The 18,973-nt window shown below is 47.5% G+C and overlaps 1 protein-coding gene across 1 annotated transcript in view; it reads right to left on the bottom strand.

Annotated features, from left to right (window-relative positions):
- Positions 1-18,665, bottom strand: part of LOC149332581 (neprilysin-like) — a 46,717-nt gene extending 28,052 nt beyond the window's left edge. The window contains exons 1-7 of the mRNA XM_089557532.1: positions 18,599-18,665; positions 11,868-11,933; positions 11,291-11,306; positions 10,093-10,196; positions 6,321-6,434; positions 3,095-3,306; positions 1,029-1,172 (exon numbers count right to left, since the gene is read on the bottom strand). Coding sequence (XP_089413658.1) covers positions 1,029-1,172; positions 3,095-3,306; positions 6,321-6,434; positions 10,093-10,196; positions 11,291-11,306; positions 11,868-11,933; positions 18,599-18,665 — 723 coding nt within the window. The remainder of the gene's footprint in view (positions 1-1,028; positions 1,173-3,094; positions 3,307-6,320; positions 6,435-10,092; positions 10,197-11,290; positions 11,307-11,867; positions 11,934-18,598) is intronic.
- Between the last annotated feature and the right edge of the window lie 308 nt (positions 18,666-18,973).

The following is an 18,973-nucleotide window of genomic DNA, read 5'->3' on the forward strand; positions in this document are numbered from 1 at the left end:
GTTGTATATTCCAAATTTTTCTAAACGAAAGTTCAAAGCCACGAATAGTGCTGCTGTCATCTCAAGGATATTTGTTATATTTAAGGATTTCTCAAAGAAACTTTTAAATTTAGCCAACCTTGATTTAGTGACATGGTTTTGTCTAATGTGGCTCCAAACTTTGTCCGTAATTTATGCTTTCGAAATGTTTGCCGTAAACTTCACTAAGACGTAGGCTCCTAGCAAGGAATTTTGGCTATACGAACGTCAATTGGAGCGAACACAACAGCTGAGTCATGTTTGCCGCAGGGCTTAGCTGTTTTGGTAAGCCGGGGAGTACTACACTCATCAAAGCCGAACCATGGGCAGATAAAATAAGCGAATAGCCTGACTCTAGGGGTCGAACCCTCAGTGCGACTGCTCCAGGGGTGTCGGCACCTCTAAAAAACTTTGGGACCTTCTTAACCACATGGCCTTTAGGTTGCCTGCTTCGGTGTATTGTTGTTCCTGAGATTTTACCGCCAGAACTCTGGTTGGAATCGGTTCCATTAGCCGTATATGATTTGAATGAGTCATCAGCTTGCACAATATTCTAGTACCTTCTACTGGATTATCCTGTAGGCTTCTACTTGTCCGACCCACTAATCCAACCTTGACGAGCTGGGAATGTCCACTAATCTATTTCATTTTTCAGATGGACCAACTTTAAAAATTCGGGGGTTCTTTGGAACTTTTGGGGGTGCACGAAGTTCCCAGTTTTTGGGGTCCACCTGCCAGCTGCCAGGTTGGGTCGATTGAAGAAAATCCGATGGCCAGGTGTCCGCCTTCCATGATGACAGGTTTTTGATCACATCAGAAAATCACGTGAGTTGTCTCGAACAATCAGGATGACCCATAGGGGCGGTTAGCGTGACGTTACGGCCAATCAGAGAATTTCGTTACGGAGAGACCGGAACTGCATAACGACAGTCTAAAAGCCATCGCTTTAAAACAGGAGTATGTTTCGCTCAGCGCTAAGCGATTGTCGCAAATGGAGCGCTCGTTCGTGCCTCGGAGTTGTTGGGGCTGGATCCGAGGCGGACACAGGCCTGGAACATGGCAGTCGCTTTGTCTCCCGCACTCTGTCCGGTGGCAGGGATTCCAGTGGTATTTAGGAGCATTTCCAGGATACCTTTGCGCGTGTTTTCGTGAATCTGAAAAAGGGGAGAACATAGCTGACGGCATTTCAGACTCGAATGGGAGAGAACATCCGCCTTCATTACAAGGCGTTGGAATTAATTAAATGTAAGCATTTAGAACATTTCTTATTGACTGGATCAAACTGCCAGTTCGAATAAAAAGGAGGATTGAATTCGGAGAAGTTTAATTCATAAGATTGTACTAAAACCAATCGTTTATGCTATTAGGCCACAGTTGCGCTAGGGCCATAAAAATTCATCCTCCCCACTTTGATATTATCTCTAGCTTCTGAGTTCGTTATTATGAGTTAGTGACTAAAATCAACCTGCCTCTGTTATGTTGTTTGGAAAACTGGCAAGCATTATATTTAACTTGTCGGCTACCTGAGGCCGACTGCTGCACAAGGACAACGATGAACGTTGCCTGGATTCTAGATATTGTCATTTATTTATTTATTTCGCATACCCTCAATAGCGGAAGCATAGGAGAAATTAATGGCCTACATTAATCAGGATATGACATAACAGCGGCAAGACACAAAGTACAAACGATGCACAATAAGAATAGGTACCGTGGTAATACAGGTTCAGTAGTTAAATTAGGGCGGAGTGACAAGACGCATTAACAACAGGAAAACGGCAAGAAAAAAACAATAATAAAATAACAATAATAATAACAAAACTAACAAAAATCCCACCCCAACGAACCCGCATAATCTACCATTAGTCCTCTGTTAGCCGTTACGAGGCTATTAGAATCAACCATCGATGTTATTCGATAGAAAACTGAAGTCGTTGGGTTATACTTGACTCTATTTTGCAGATATTGTACTAACTAAATAACATGTGAATGTGCCTAAGTAAGCTTTTTCATCTTCTACAGAAAGCTTTCGCCTTTGTAACCAGCACTCACGAACTGTCGGATTACATGCACTCATGAAAACGTTTTCATCTTATGCGCTACACTCTAAACAGGAATTAGCCTATATAAGAGCCAAACATGAGCTGTCCTTTAGTATACTTTTTGGGGGCATTGTATGCTGTCTAATTTGTAGGGTACATTTCCAACAGTAAAAATAAGGAATACTTACGGCTAAAAAGAAACAAGTTCTCTTCGAAACATGCGAAATGCTCTCTTTGATTACCTAAAGATTTCAAGTGTCGCATTTAGAAGTTTGTTCCTATGGCTAACTGCCAAAAATTGCTATGTTTTGCTCTGAAAATATGAATCCACTGCGAAGAGTGAGAATTTCGTACATTTAGTAATCGCAATCCACTCCAGGGGACCGCACGTCAACTGTATTGCGCTGGAGGACTGCTTACTCTTTTCTTAATCCCTCATGGGCTCATTCGTATTTAGACTATAGTTTAATGAGTCCTTTCGTCGACCTTCGTACTCTTCTGCTTCATGTTCACGGCGCTCCATTATGAATATGCCTATATGCTTTAAAAGTTATCGGCGTTTTGTTATCTGTGCAGTGTCAGGAAAGGCGAAATGTATTAACGTATGTTATGTTTTAGTAGAGTATAGCCAGAACATGCCTCTCAAAGCAGGCTCCCCACGCAATGGCGCCAACTTACTGGGAAACAACGCGGCCAGCCGCCTTGCGCCCATAGCAAGAAATGACGAGCGGCCGTGGGAGCTGCGAAGTCGCTGGCTGAGTCGTTGCTGAACAATCTAAGCCGTTCATTTTGGGCGCTCTTGAGGAGTCCTTGCTGCTTCCTTCTCTGTTTTGACCAGACTATAGCTAGAGCTAAAGGTTATTCAGTATACTCAAGTACGGACTGTAATAGGCATTTTTACTAGCACCGGAAAAACTCAGTAGTTGAATTTGGTCTGGTAGACTTCCACTCCTTGAAGGGTCCTTCTGCGAACGGAGAGCGCCGGCTGCGGAGCGAACGCCTCTCTAAATGTAGTGAGCCGAGAGATAACTCACCAGCGACAGCCAGCCACCCCCTTCGTGTCTGTAGCAGACGAATTTTTGGAAATCGTCGCACGGCGGGTAGTTCCAGGAGAGTGACTGGTTGATCAACCGTGCGGCCAGCCGGAGGGCGTCCGCAGAGGCCGTTCCTCCTCCGCGGGTAGAAGTCCTCACCGTTGTAGTGGTAGTTGCGGCAGTCGAGTCCGGTACTGGGGACTCCGTGTACTCTGTCGACCTCCGTTCAGTGGAGGTAGTTGCGAGAGTCCAGTCCGGTACTCGAGAACCCGTGTACTTTGTCCACCGTTTAGTAGTCCGGGTAGTGAAAATCCGCCACCATGTGTATATTGGATATGGCGTCGTGGTTCGTGGGCTCCTCCGGGTCTTAGCGGTAGCTGAGTACATGGAAGAAGAGACTATTATCAGGACGTTCTACGTCCGCCGCTTATGAACGTGGGTGGCGCTGATGAACACTCTCAAGGTTAGGCTACTTGTAAACATAAATACCCCCGAAAGCAGAAGATTTGACAGCCGTCGCCGTAGCTCAGAGGTAGAGCACCGGACGCGTAATTCGGAGGTCGTGGGTTCGGATCCCACCGGCGGCAGTGGTTGTTTTTTCTTCTGCTTTTCTCATCAATTAGCTTTAAGGGATAACATATTCAGTAATATTCTAAATTATCAACACCACAAAATAAATAAATTAATTAAATATCCCCTGTGCCCCTTGGTTTCTGTGGCTGTTGGCTTCTTTCATATTATCAGTAGGAAGTTCATGCCCAGTTCGGCTTTGGACGAAGTGTGCATGCTTAATATCCCCGGTTTGCACGACGCAACCGCAGTGGGGAACTCGAGGTCCTGGTTAAGTTACATGTATAAACCATGCCAGAAATAATTCAACCGATGGAAAGCATATGAGAGTATCTTCTAATGATTCTTTTAGTGGAAGTGCGGCAATACCAATATCCCATAAGAAAGATGTATACAACGTATGCGTCTTACCAGTACTCACTTATGGGGCAGAAATGTGGAGGCTAACGAAAAGGGTTCAGCTTAAGTTAAGGACAACGTAGCGAGCTATGGAAAGAAATATGTTAGGTGTAACATTCAGAACCCGGAAACGGGTGGAGTGGGTGAGGGAACAAACGCGGGTTAATGACACACTAGTCGAAATCAAGAGGAAGAAATGGGCATGGGGAGGGCATGCAGTGGGAAGGCAAGATAACCGCTGGTCGTTAAGGGCAACGGAATAGATTTCGATAGCAGAGAGTAGCAGGTGGCGGCAGAAAGTTTGCTGGGTGGATGTGATTAAGACAACTGCAGGGATAAGGTGGCCGCAGCTGACACAGGTCAGGGTTAACTGGGGAGGCCACGGGAGAGGCCTTTGCCCTGCAGTGGACGTAGTTAGCCTGATGGTGATCATTGTCATTATTATGATTTCTAGATATATTATAGCTTTCTAGACGAGATGGCCGCAAATCAACTGTTGGAGCCAGACACAGATGCTCCCCATAAAAAAGAATCTCCCCATGACATAGATTAAGTCGTAAAGTGCTTTCTTAAATAAAACCCAATCTCGTCCAAACGTTGGTTGCTTCCGCTAGTTTACCTGACCGGCGGCGCAATGTGCACAGACTTTCACGCGGCAGCGTGAAGGATCCTCTTAAGCACTGAACCCGGCGTTGGCGTGTCGAGAAAATCCGCATTAGTCGAGTGGATCGTGACGTCAAAAGCCCATGACCTCACGCAGGTAATGAAAACAACAGACAACATCCACATAACACATAATATGTTCACGTCACTACAGAATTGCGCATTGGTGTACAGGGCGGTGACATAATTCCGCCATCGTTAGGTCAACTTCGCTGCGAAGAAGAATGGCCGAGCCAAAACGCTGCCCCTTTGGTAGTGACCGAGCCGCGCTGTCATTAGACCACTGAGGAGCTTGCATTCTACACCGGTAAAGGGAGGCCTGAACTAAAACAGAAACGATATGAAATAAAATAAAGAACAGTGTCCGTGTCCGCACACTAAAATCCAGAGAGGCACGCGGGCCGCAGAAGCAAGCGCTTCTGCGGCCCGCTGCCTCGTCTGCTGCTGCTCGAGTGCTGCCTCGTCATACCCTTAAAGAGGAGCTTAACTGTCGTTCAAAATTTTTCGTGCGCTAAATTTTTCATTTTCGTTTGAGCGTTTCCCTTTTGTGTACATAAGCGCTTACATTCTCAAAGTTTTGGGCTGTGTCACAAGCGCTTACATGTGTGTGCGTTGTTTGCTGTGGTTGAAGGAAATAACCTCCCAACCTCAGCTAGGGCACTGTTCACTGTGCACATAAGAACAAAATAAAGCGGAACACAGAACGTGCTGACTAACCTGGTTTTTAAATAACCGTACACTATAAACATGAATTACTCTATAAGGGAGTAAAAAGTGAGTAACCTAACCTATAGCTCACTGTTTTAGAGGCAGGGTAGTCTGTCCAGTCCCTGCGGTGACTGGGGTACTGTATGACTGGCAGCCTCAAATAGGCAGAACAGCAGCTTCAAATTAAAGCTCTCATATAGTCATCACCGACGACGTGTGCAGTTGTTCTCTTGATTCCGACTAGTATGTCATTAACTAGCGCTTAGTCCCTCACCGAATGTTCCAAAGGCACAGGTTCCGTGTCATTGCTCTAATGCCTCTTTTCGTGCTACCTCTACTCGTTCGCAATATGCGAGTGTTCGTTATAACTACTATGTTGTTAAGTGTGGTTCGCTGTATTTCTAAGTAGGAAAAGTATCAAATGCTTTTCACAAGAGCGCACATAATTAGAGGTGGAGGAGAAGCCATGCTGTTTGTTGGCCCGCTACCGGACGCTTAGTTTTCCTCGGCATCGCCGTGCCACTGGGGCAGGGTACCACCGAGAGTTTCTCGGTTGCGCCTCTCTAACCGGAGCGGCATTCCGAAGCGTAACAAGGGCTCGAAATGGTCGCACTCACGCATGTTACCTTATGTGAACGCGCAAATGCTCAGTGAATATCGAATTCCAACGTGAGATTAAGACCGGAGGGGTCGCCTCTATTTCGTGAGAGCGCCGAGCTATCGGACAATGCACTTCGGCAGGCAATAGCGCCGCAGCGCCGCAGCGCGGCAGAAGCAAGGAGCGTGTGAAGCTCTCTGATAGCGTTAGGGAGAAGTTTCATGATCAGGAAGCATTCAAGGACTGTGATGTACGCATAGCTCTCAAAAACACCCTCCATTTACTCACGGTACGGCTTCCAGGTTGGCCACCGACGTCTGTCGGAAGTATCATAACTGTCGCTGGCGCCGTCACCACTCCCACCTTCCACTGTCTTCCCGTAGTCGTCATAGCTGATGTCATCTGCGAAGCCACGGGAAGTTATTGCACATTGCCTGGTCTGCGAACCGATTTGTAATTCGCTCTCTGAAAGAATAACTTTAATCAAGGCCAAAAAAAAATTGGTCCTGGCTGTGGCCAAGCCTCGATATACAAGCGCAAAGGTTCAGTTACGCTTGGTTTGACGTCATGGCTGTCTCAGTTCGCGCACAGTGCCAAAGTATTCAAGATGGCGCTGACAATGCACGATAACGGTGGAGACGTTCGGCCGTCCACACACTGCCTCTACGGAGGCGAATATGGAGACACGCGTGTAATGAATGTGTGGTGTCCATTCCTTTCGGGTGTGCGCCAAGATATGAGAGAGAGGCATTTCATTTCTTTAAAAGCAATTTTCATTTCATTTCATTTTCGTTAAGGCCATTGCGGCGCGGTTCGCCGCGTTCGCTCGCATCGGTGGCTTAGTGGTAAGGCGCTCGTCTACCGAGCCGCAGTACCCGGGTTCGAACCTCACCGGGCGGCTGCGTTTCGATGAAGGCGAAACGCAAGAGGCGCCCGTGTGCTGTGCGATTGTCAGTGCACGTTAAAGATCCCCAGGTGGACGAAATCATTCCGGAGACCTCTACTACGGCATTGTGTTCATTGGTGTTGGCGTTAACAACGTATTGAGATTGGTTGGTTGGTTTATGGGGTTTAACGTCCCAAAGCGACTCAGGCTATGAGAGACGCCGTAGTGAAGGGCTCCGGAAATTTCGACCACCTGGGGTTCTTTTAACGTGCACTGACATCGCACAGTACACGGGCCTCTGGAATTTCTCCTGCAAAGAAATTCAACCGCCGCGGCCGGGATCGAACCCAACAACAACGTATTACACTCCGATCATTTAAGGAAAGGAAGTGCATAACTGGCGCCCTGGGCCACCGGACCCCTGAATCGTGCGTATAGGTATGCGGCTTTATGAGAGATAGATGTGGACTGTATGCGTTAGCGCTGACAATGGTAAACGAACTTTCGAGATCAAATATTAACTGCAACCTGCCAGAGTGGCAGGGTGGGAGGGGACCTTAATGTACATATAGAGACAAACAGGAATTTCTTACCATTTATGTGGTTGAACATCCTATTCCTCTCAATCGAAACGCCTCCTACGGCTGTTACAGGAATGTTTCTTGAAGAAGGATTATGTGCGAAAAATAACAAGTCTGTAATTCTACATACATGTCTTGCTCGAATTCTCTGCCTCAATCTATCGAAAAGCTGAAACAGCTGATGAGCTGCGCTCAAATTTCGCATTAGGAAGTAACCTAATCGTCGGCAATTTTAATCTGTAAAGAACATGCACAACCACTTGATATTTTTTTTTTCTGGGTAAAATAAGTCAGTTGTGCATTTTTGTGGAACTGTTGGCGTCAAACTCCTGACGTTCATCATGACGTCACTGACTCGAAAACTACGTGATCGCCTTGTCGAAGTGCCTGGCGACGAACAAGCTGCAACAGTTTAGAAACGCAACTAAGGTCAAAATCGTAGCAGGTAGCGAAAGTAATGCGTTGGCGCAGATACCTTTTTCCTTTCAGACTAATTCAAACGCTGTCTTCAATGAAAGCATCCTGTGTAGCAAGAAAGCCTTAATGAATTTTCTTTCGACACGTGACTTGGATGGGATGACAGCAAGAATCGAGACTTGAAATTTACAGAAAAGGCGAACGTTAAATTCGAATGATTTTTTTTTGAGCAAGCATAAACATGAATTTAATGAAGCTCGCCAGCTGCGAAGCTTGCTTCGCGGTCGACGAAGAGACAATGCCAGCCGCTCAGTTTAAAGGTGACGGACAGCAACTGAGATAACGCAGCTATAGCACCTACGAAAATCTGGATCAAAGCGTAAGCAATTGGTCTGCTGCTATCATTCGACAGCGATCTGGTGGAATCTCGGGTAACAAAGTGATAATACAGCAACGTTGATCACAGAACATAATCGCACAAACCAATGTCTTACTACAATGTAAAGTTTAATTCTTGTGCGCCCCGAAACGAAAGTGATTATTTCTAGCAGCCGTTTATCACTGAGGCATATTACTTATTTTATTTATTTTTATATTCTCTTAGGCGATTTGAGCAGATACAGGGCGGAGAGGGTATGCTCAGTGAGTGCAACATAGTCCCTAGCAGTTTTCAGAAATTCCCAGTCAGCAAGTTTTATCCAACAAGTGTCGGTTAAGAAAATTCTTTTCTGTGAATAGTTTCCGGAGAAATTAAAATTTATCAGCGTCACCTCGCGGCATGGAGATAACTGCAAAGGGGTGACTAGAACGAAATGGCAGTCTGCCAGGTGGCCGGAAGTACAAGCTGGAGGCAAAATAGGGCTCCTTGTAGTAGCGTTCACGAAAATGCTTAGGCTTAGAAATTTTTTCGCGTGGAGGCAGCATTGCTAGTGGACTTAGTTTGCTTACAGACTACGTGCTCGGGTAACAAGAAAGTATTAGCCTAACTGCGAATTTTCGAACAAGCTAAAGTTGAATTAACGTCTTGGTATGGCCTAGTTGGTGAATCTTCGTGGAAAGAGCAAACGCGAAGCACCAACTTCGGAAGAGAGACGCGAGAACACAGCACAAGAGCTTCTCCCCTGTTCTCGTGTCTCTTTCGTCCTTTGTGCTGTGCGCTGCCGGTGAAGTTCGTCTACGAGATATTACTGATGCCAATCTTTGATTAAGTTTGGTGGTTCCAGGGTTGGCGGTAGTAGTGATTTATTTGCTTTTAGCTCGACATTCGACGGTGCATCTTTTATCTTGCGCGTTAGGAAACTGACTATTAGTTTGGCTACTCCACAGATATCTTGCAGGTGACCAATCTGGATCAAGTGACGAAACATTGTAATGCCTAAATATTTATTTAGCTTAGCGGTTGCTTTCAGTGTTATGAATGGTATAGGGGAACACTAATGGTGCATTCTTCTTTTACACGATCATTGCAGTCGAATGATTACAATTATTTTGGTGTCCAGCATTCCACACCAATAATACATATTAAACGCAGCTTTCTTAGTGTCACAGGCGCAACCGTACCACGGTTACACAGCTGTTGTTTTGCTAACGTTAAAATTCACGTTGCATGAATGACTCGTACAATTCACCCACCACAGTTTTAATCACCTTTCCTTATCGCAAATCCCATCCTATCTCAACATGAGGGGATATGCCAGGCTGGCGCGATGTATAAAAAGTGGGTGGGCGAACAAGCGCGTACGGAGCGGCTACGCTCTCGTCGCTAACCCTGGTCACCTTCTGAGATTACCGGCGTGACGGGAACCTGCGAAGCCGCTATTCTCCCCTGCGTGATAACAAGTCTCCTGATGGCGCGAGAAGCGGTAATGACCGCGTGGCTACTTTGGTCTACGGACAATGCCCTGTAAACAACGTACATCAGTCATCTAGCGCTTGTTCTGCGTTCCGTAGGCCTTAATATGTATTGCCCCTTCTACAAATGGTCCTGGCCCGATTCTTGACTTATACCAGAACAGTGAGTTCCGCTACAATGTCTGATTGCAACATTTGCACCTCATCAATACGTCAAGAAATATGCAAAGACTGCCGCCCTGTCATCGCTAAGTGCAGCGCTCAATTCAGGCTTTTGAGCGAGATGCCAGAGGGGGCTGTCTTGCACGCATGTCGACGCTCTTACCAGCGCGGGACATTTCGAGGACCATGAAAGTGGTCAGCCCGACACCTCCTACGGCGACCAGGCACAAGGCGATGCCCATGGCTGCTGTCTTGAGGTCGTAGTCTCTGCACGATTTGATTCGAATCGCGCTCAAGGTGCGCTGGATATGGCTTCGTGCGGAATGGTACGGCTCAGATACGCAGCAGACATTGACCAAGGCATTTATTGTTAGAAATGCTTTAGGGCCACCGGTATCCTCTTTGTCGAAAGAAGAGAACAGTTTCAGTGTTAGTGCTAATTAAATTGATATGGGACCATTACATTTAAGCTATCTGCCTCAAGGGGGAAAAGAAACTGATTCTTTGATCATGTATATGGCGATGTTGGAGCTTTTCTGGTTTCAGCATTCTTGTAGCCTATCAGCGTCGCGGGAGAAGCCTCGAACACACGGAGCGTCAACGTTAGCTAATATGTGAAGTCCGCCCTTTTTTCCCGCCCTTCCTTTCCTCAACCTCTTCCTAGAAACGGAGATTTCTTCGCCACAGTTTACTATGGCCTTCCTGAATGGTTCAACCGTGTTCTCGAACGGAGACTGCGGGGTAGCCCAGAGGCGCTTCCTAAAAGTAAATTGGTGTCACTTCACCTTCGTGCCCCAAATTAGCCGCACATATATATGTGGGCCAGAATAAAAAAGTACTAAAATTGTCCGCACCTCCATACTGGTGCTACATTTGGGCCTGAGGAGAATTCAGTAATATGCAACATTTGCACCCTTTCATTTCCTTGCGAATCACACCAGGTTGGGCCGCCGCGGTGGCTTAGCGGTTATGGTGCTCGGCTGCTGACCCAAAAGACGCGGGTTCGATCCCGGCCGCGGCGGCTAGAATTTCTTTGGAGGAGAAATTCTAGAGGCCCGTGTTCTGTGCGATGTCAGTGCACGTTAAAGAACCCCAGGTGGTCGAAATTTCCGGAGCCCTCCACTACGGCGTCTCTCATAGCCTTAGTCGCTTTGGGACGTTAAACCCCATAAACCAAACCAAACCAACACCAGGTTGGATACTTATTTAAGCGGCTTGATGACGTCATTACTGTCTCAAGCAATCATCAAATTTTATGACAAACCGCAACGTCGAGTTTTTTTCCCAATTTAGTTTTTTTTCCCCCGTGATGAGACTACTAACGCACTCGCATTAAGACGCACGAAACAAGAAAGACTTACCCTCTCTTGGAGTCTTCTGAAATATTGAAAAAACTGAGTTACGCTCGAGCGAAAAAAAATGCTTTTGTTTGAAAAGATCCCATCTGTGAAAATATGCGAATAACGATCATCAGAGATCCTGGCGGCTGCTTCACACAGCAGAGCGAAGGTAGCGCAAGCCGTAAAAAGCTCCCTGTGCATCACATGCAACTCCAACGCACGCACAATATTAGGTTGGTTTAGAACGCTGCATTGTTTGCTATGATTTGGAACATTCATGGAAGCGGCGTGGTGCCTACAGCTTGATCTACTCATCATAACACAGGAATACTCATTACATGACCGGTCTATACTGCAGCACTCATTCCGTAGCCCTATCGTCACCTGAAGCTGTCAAACTCGCATTGACACGGCTGGTAACAAAATAACAGAAGAAAGACAGTGTGAAAACGATGAGCACGTGCTGTGGTCTTTTCGCCTTTTTAATAAAGGAGTCGAGAAAGCCACGTTCTGCCTGTCGGAAGAGTTGCCCACGGGATGTATCCGCGCAAGCTGAAATTAGTCGCTTTTGCACGAACCAGCAGCCTTTCACGCTTACCTGCACTGGCCGATGCATACTCTTCATACATGAGCTCCACGTTCGAATCAAGTGGCGAAGAAGAACCTGCAATAATAAATAGCGCACACCGAAAATTTAATTGAATTTGTTTTACTATGGCTCAGGGTGCCATCCAAAACAAAACTGATAATCAATGACGCGGGATTGCAGGCACTGTGCAAGACGATGGGATATCAAGCAACTCCATTCAGCAAAAAAAAATTATACTCACTCATTGTGAGGAATCTCTAGAAAGTTCTTAGTGGAAGAGACGCTGGACGAAATGTTGTTGTGAAGTGAAAACTCCAGGGTACGCCCGAAGCAATCCTCGTAGCAAGGCCGTCACCGCTTGGGCTGGAAAGAAGTCACGCGATAATTACCAACCGCGTTGTCATAATTTTCTACGTGAACGTAAAAGGCGATGAACTGGAGATGTGGTTTGTAACGCTCTGTTCTGATTTCGTTTCGCCATCAGCCATTCTTCGCCTCTGCCGGCGGCACCGGCCATGGGGAATGGCAGAAAAACGACCACTCAGCTCAAAGGACACACGGGCTATATTAAGCTCACCGGAGCTGCAGCCAAGATGGAGACGCTGCGTAGGAGGAACCACCGAGCATCCACGGGAGCCTGGTAGTCGGAGGCGAAGGTTTTTCTGGGTAGTGTCGCGACCTGGCGCACAGCTAGCAGATCGGGAGAGTACCGGCTGTCAGCGATGAACAAAATGGCGGAACCGATTGCAACGGCTCGCGGCACGAGCTCCTCTTTCTTCTTCTTCTTCGCCTCTTTATAATGGCACATACCCACGTGGGGGGATTGACCAAGGTATAGTGGTATAAATAGGGAAATTTCCATAGGATTGCGACGAAATATTGGAGCCAAACGTGAATTTTGAAAAATGTATTCATGAAAAACGACAGGAGAATATCTGAAGTGAAATAGCAAAGAACATTTTGGCGAAAATAAAAAAAAGAAAACTCCGAGACTTTTAAAGGAGTTAGCAAATCAACCTACCAGTTGCAATTATGTAATCATGGAGATTCCCACAAATTGAACCCAATGCAAATCCTTTGACGCTTGCACCAAACGATAACAACACTGACAGAGATAACGGGAGCCCTAACCTGGAGAGAGGGACCTCCAGGTAAATCTTTCTCTGAAGTGCGAACTTTGGACAGCAGAGAAGGAAATGGTGCGCAGATTCAACGTCCCCGCATCAGTCACATAGGTTTGTCGGTGACCACCCACAAAAACAGAATCTTCTTCTGCCTACCTTTAAAGACTGATAGGAATAAAGATAGGTGCACAGAATTACTTGCATCCTGGAGGAAATGTAACGCACGCTATTAACGCACATTAATTGACTAATTATAGACTGACCACCATAATTGACTAAGACCACAGGACTAGCATGAGTCGTTAGAAATAAATTTTCCTTCCCGTATTTTCCTTTCAGTGAGGAGCAGGAGGTGAAGGAGTAATAAACATTTACTGAATGCAAGGTTTTTCGTCTCCGGCCTATTTTGGCAGTGTTCAGGTTGTTTTAAACACGAATGTCATATGGTGTTGTGTTCGTGGTACTACTTGCAAGTGGCTTGAGATTGGTCAGGTTTGATTCTGCATGCTATGCTAGGGCTGGAGAACGTGTGGGTATGTGGCCTCTGTAGCGTTGTTTCTTCTTTTTTCTTGAGTTGTTTCCTACCGTGTGGGTATCTAATTCCTAGTTTTCAATGCTCCAGAACGTTTCTCTAAGTGGTTGGGGCACCCCTACTTCGGGGAAGCCTGCAGTGCTCTGGACTTGTGGTAGAGCATCCGTCTCGCATTCCGGATGTGCTGGCTTCGATACCCAGTGCCGCCGGGCACCGACCGGTTTCTTTAATAGGCACAACATTACCCTCGCCCTCTTTCTCGTCTCTTCTAGGGTAAGATGCTTGGGAAAAGGGTGTTGACCACAGGTGCCTTGACGGATCAGAGAAAGTTCCACCGTCAAGCAACCTGAAATCAGCCTCGTGCGGTAGAAGCCAAACTTGTGGCCCTTTAACACAAGGTAGTGACCAGACGAGGCGTCACCAACTCCTGAGACAGTTTTCCGTTATTGCCATTATCATGATCATCGTCTATTTCACTTTTCCCTTTGAATGGGGCCCGGTGGCCACCCCTCTGGCCGCTTGGTGAGCTGCTGCATTCTCTCTGGTGGAGCACTGGGCTGGTAGGGGATTCTTATGATACTTATCTGTTTTTCAATCTTCTGTGCGGATAATGTATCTTGGTGCTCTCCATGACCAGGTGCTGTGAACCCATCAATCAGAATTAATTTCCAAGCAATATAGACATATATATTTTTACACAGGCGGCACCCCTGATCGCTAATGCGAGTTGACATAGGGGGTATACTCTCCTGACATGACAGTAATTGAATTAACGTACAAAAATTACTGTTGTTTAATTACTTTTGCCGATACTTTGCAAAGTAATGAATCCTTTCTTTGTGTAGTAATTCAATAAAGTAATTATTTGCTTTTCGCCAGTAGTTTCGCAGCAAAAGTAATGAATTACCAGCGAAAGTACTCTTATTGAAAGGCACCGCTACTCTTTCTCGGCAAAGCTTTGGTCTCTAGTCAGTCCGGCTGGGCGCCTCGAAAGCAGCGACGACGAATAGCAACAAGTGCGTAGTTCTGTGCCTCCGTGAAGGCCAGCGTGATCTGTAGTCGATTCGACGGCCGCGGGTATTGAACTGGTAGGCTGGAGTTGTTGGGATTTACGTAAATAGCGCTGTCGGGTCGGAGAAGGATTGTGTTGTGTTGGGCTAAAGGAGCATAAGCTGCTAAGGCTATCGTGCGCCAAGCTGAAGGTATAAAAATTTGTTTTATATGAGACGTTATACAAAACTGTAAATAAACGGTGGTGTAATGGGCTTAAAAAGGTAATTCCTAGTAATAATGCAAGACGAGGCGCGAATAGGCGCCATCATCCGCAAGACAACTAAGCGAGCCATGGATCTCCCGGTGGCTACCTCTAATGCCAAACTCAAGGCATTGGGGATGCTAAACTCCTACCAGGAGCTGCGGGAGGCCCACCTCGTGAAAAGCCGCCGCGGTGGCTCAGTGGCTATGGTGCTCGGCTGCTGACCCAAAAGACGCGGGTTCGATCCCGGCCGCGGCGGCTGGAATTTCTTTGGAGGAGAAATTCTAGAGGCCCGTGTACTGTGCGATGTCAGTGCACGTTAAAGAACCCCAGGTGGTCGAAATTTCCGGAGCCCTCCACTACGGCGTCTCTCATAGCCTTAGTCGCTTTGGGACGTTAAACCTCATAAACCAACCAACCAACCCACCTCGTGAACCAATACACGCGGCACATGCAGACGGAATTTGGGCGCCGCCTGCTAAACCGCTTACGCGGTTTAGCACTCCAACACGACTGCACTCCAGAGGAGGCGGAGCGTGTCCCAGTATAAGGGATCGGTAGTGTACGCGGGGTCATTGGAACGTGGCTGGGGGCGCTCAAAGCGGAGCGTCTCCTTTCTCGGAACCCGGCCGCTCGCGAATGAGCCGGGAAGTACGGGTGTCCCCCGCCCCGCGGTACCGATTCGCGCACGTGCTGGCACGAATGTGTATTTGTGTTTGTTTTTATTTTTATTTTGTGGTGGAGCGGGTGATTTACCCTACGGTAGATGGAGGGGCGGCCATGCTCGCGATTAGCCAATCATATGAAGAGTGTAGAATGATTGGGTGCTACCAAATGTGGGCCGGGCCTTGAGGTCTTTAAAACCGGGCTCCGGCGCCAGAAAAAGATCCACCTTTTTGTTGTTTGGTTTGTCCTTTTTGGTGCTTAATGTTTCTAGTGCCTAACCTTGTATGTGATATTAAATATCTGTACATAAACTTCAAGTATTCGCCTTACCCCTGCATCTCAACTCATCACAAGACCGTCTCTGACGGGGCACCCCTGGTGCGAAGGAACGCTTCAGTATTCAAGTGAACAAACCGTCTCTGGCGGGGCACCTCTGGTGCAAGGAAAAAGAACCTGAAATTTACTCCCAGTACTGTGGCGCCATATGCTCTGGGTCTCGCCGCTCCCCCGTAACATGGACACCGACATGCACGAAAACAGACGACAAGCGCGTGCTCGGGCTCTTGAGAGACAACACGGCTCCCGACCCGGTGTATATTATGTACATGTAGCAGGGCCATCGCCCATGGGATTTTACACGGCCACTGTCGCTCACCAGGAAATCCACGTTGATGGACTCTCCTTTCGAGCCCCGAATTCAATGCGAGCTGAGCAAGTAGCGATAGCGCTTGCTGCCGCCCACGCCAATTCGATAATCATCATCACGGACTCCCGAAAAGCATGTGATCATTACTTGGCAGGGGAGATCTCCCCCTTAGCTGCTTGTATTCTACGACGGACTGCCACTGATCCAACACCCAAAAGAATCATTTGGGCTCCTGGCCACCAGGGCTTACGAGGTAATGAGGACGCTGACGCGGCTGCCCGAGCGCTTACTCACCGGGCTCCTCATCCCAGCTCTTCTGGCTCGGAGACTAACCAGGCGCTGCTGCGATTCAAGGAAATAACGCATTATAGCGACAACCGCTGCCTTTTCCCGGCCCCTGAAAAGGGGCTGAGTACGACGCAAGAGCGAACTTTAAGGCGCCTGCAGACAGGCACTCTACTCTGTCCTGCAATCTTAAAGCATTACGATCCTAACAGGGATGGGCGATGCCCGCACTGTGGGGAGACCTGTGATATCTTCCACATGGTGTGGGCATGTACTCAAAATCCCCACCTCCCCCCTTCCCCTACACCTTCCAGAGAGTCATGGGAGACTGCCCTCCTCAACTGCTCCTCGCTTGAGTACTAACGGGCTCTGGTGAAACGGGCGAGAGACGGGGCCTCGTCATGCGGTGCCCCGGACTAGGGACGCCGACCATCTAGCGGGGCCACTCTGGGGCTCCCAAACTCTATTTCATCAACTAAACGTTTTCACCACCACCACCACCAATCTCAAGCCACATGCAAGTAGTACCATGAACACAACACCATACGGTATTCGCGTGCAAAACAACCTCAACACTGCCAAATTAGACCGGAGACGAAAAACCGTGCATTCAGTATACGTTTATTCCTCCTTCAACTCCTGCTTCTCAATTAAAGAAAAAAATGGGAAAAGAAAATTCATTTCAAACACCTCATTCTAGTCCTGTGGTCTTAGTCTATTATGGCGGTTTTCTATAATTAGTAAATACTGGAGTATTAGTATGGCGTGCGTTACATTTCTTCCAGGATGCAAGTAATGTTAGCAAGAATCTTTTTTTTTGCAAGCAAACAAGCAACAGTCCGCAGGAAAAGAGCAGCATGAAGGAAGAGAAATGAGCTCGTGCCGCGAGCCGTTGCAATCAGGTCACTATTTTACTTCGCTTTTTTCCCGCTTTTTTTTCCCCCCTTGGCATTCGTGCCTTGGCCAATCCCCCCGCGTGGGTATGTGCCATTTTTATATGGTGAAGAAGAAGAAGAAGAAGTTCCGCCATTTTGCTCATCGCTGACGGTCGGTACTCTTCCTGTCTTCTAGGTGTTCGCCAGGCCGCGACACTGCCGTGAAAAACCGCTGCCTCCGACTACCAGGCTGCCGTGCTTGTTCTGTGGTTCCTGCTACGCAGCATCTCCATCTTGGCTGCAGCTCCGGTAAGCTTAACAGAGCCCGTGTGTCCTTTCAGCTTTTAGGGCTACTGAGGAATGCGATCGGGGGACGGCGCCAAACAAGGGCTGCGTTTTCTATTACCAGTTAACTCACTACGGTATAACCGAGATTAACGTGTGCAGACAACGTCTTCAGAGCTTTTCATATCTTCTGCGTTCGATTTTGGCGTCACTTCATCCTTGTGAGAACCGAGTGAATCAGTCCCCACTGCTTATCTGGGCTGGTAGGGCCCTGTAAGGCTGTCGGCACCGTACAGAACTACCAAGTTCCGGCGTGATTTTTAGCGTTTCACCCAAGATAACAGCTTTTTTGTACGGATGGCTCTGAACTCAACATCTGTTCGCTTCTCGCGCATTTTAAGTAGCAGCTAGGAAGCAAGTCACGCAAAATAATACAATGAGAGAAAGAAAATGGCGCTGGCAATTTCACGCGCTCATTGGAGGTAAACTCCAATCACTCAATAGCTCAGTACCTGTAACGCTTCTAAGGTTTCGCGCATCAGTTGGTCAACACTTGGGCGCAAACCATCACGGGTGAATCTGTTGTTTAAGCCAGCGTCTTCGCTTCGGCGGACGCGGTTGTTGCGATGCGCGCCTCTTCTTTATGTTGTTGTGTTGGAGCGACTGAGAGAAGGATGAAAAGGAAAGTGCACGGGCCTGGCGACTGGCTCGAGCCGAGCCACCACCGCTGCCACGAGTACATAGAGAACAGTTAAAAGATAAGAGGAGAGAGAACTAAAAAAAAAGGCGCGCATCGCAGCATCCGCACCGGCCGAAAGGCAAGTCTTGTTCGTTAAGTCTTGCAGTCCGTCTCGAATGAAGTGGTTCAAGTCGGGAGCAGCTCATACGCTCGTCCGTAATGGTCGCACACTCTTTTGACTTTCATTGTTGAGGGTAGTGCCTAACAGCAGTAGATGAATCTAAGCATTGACAAATTCTTGGCCCGCATGCTTGATAAAGGGATACCTTGCTTCTGGCACCTGGTGCCGCTGGAATTAAGCAGTCTACGCAGACAGCATTATCATCTTCCAACCTTCGCTTTCTTCGAGTTCCTGCAGCTCCACTTCGAACGCTGCATCCTCTCCGACGAAGCTTTCCATGCTTGGAGAGCAGCTACTCAACACATTGATCATGAAAGAATTGTTTAGAAGCAAGAAAGACGGCTCGAATATTTGATATCTTCAAACCGAGAATACAGGTATAAGCTCATGGGAAGTTTCTCGAGTCCTCAAGCTTGCTTTTACTAAAGTTAGCGTCGGTCAGGAATCGCTCTTCAGAGGCAGAAACCCAGGAGAAAGTTCAGGGGGGAAATTGAATGAGAGAGTTGTGAGCCGCGCTTGGACCTGCGGAGAACCGCATGCGGCTCGCCTGCAGCAGTTCGGCCACCCTTGATCAAGATAACAGCCCA

Source organism: Amblyomma mixtum, chromosome 8 (assembly GCF_055824585.1).
Source record: "Amblyomma mixtum isolate Tamu chromosome 8, ASM5582458v1, whole genome shotgun sequence".
Lineage (NCBI taxonomy): Eukaryota > Metazoa > Arthropoda > Arachnida > Ixodida > Ixodidae > Amblyomma > Amblyomma mixtum.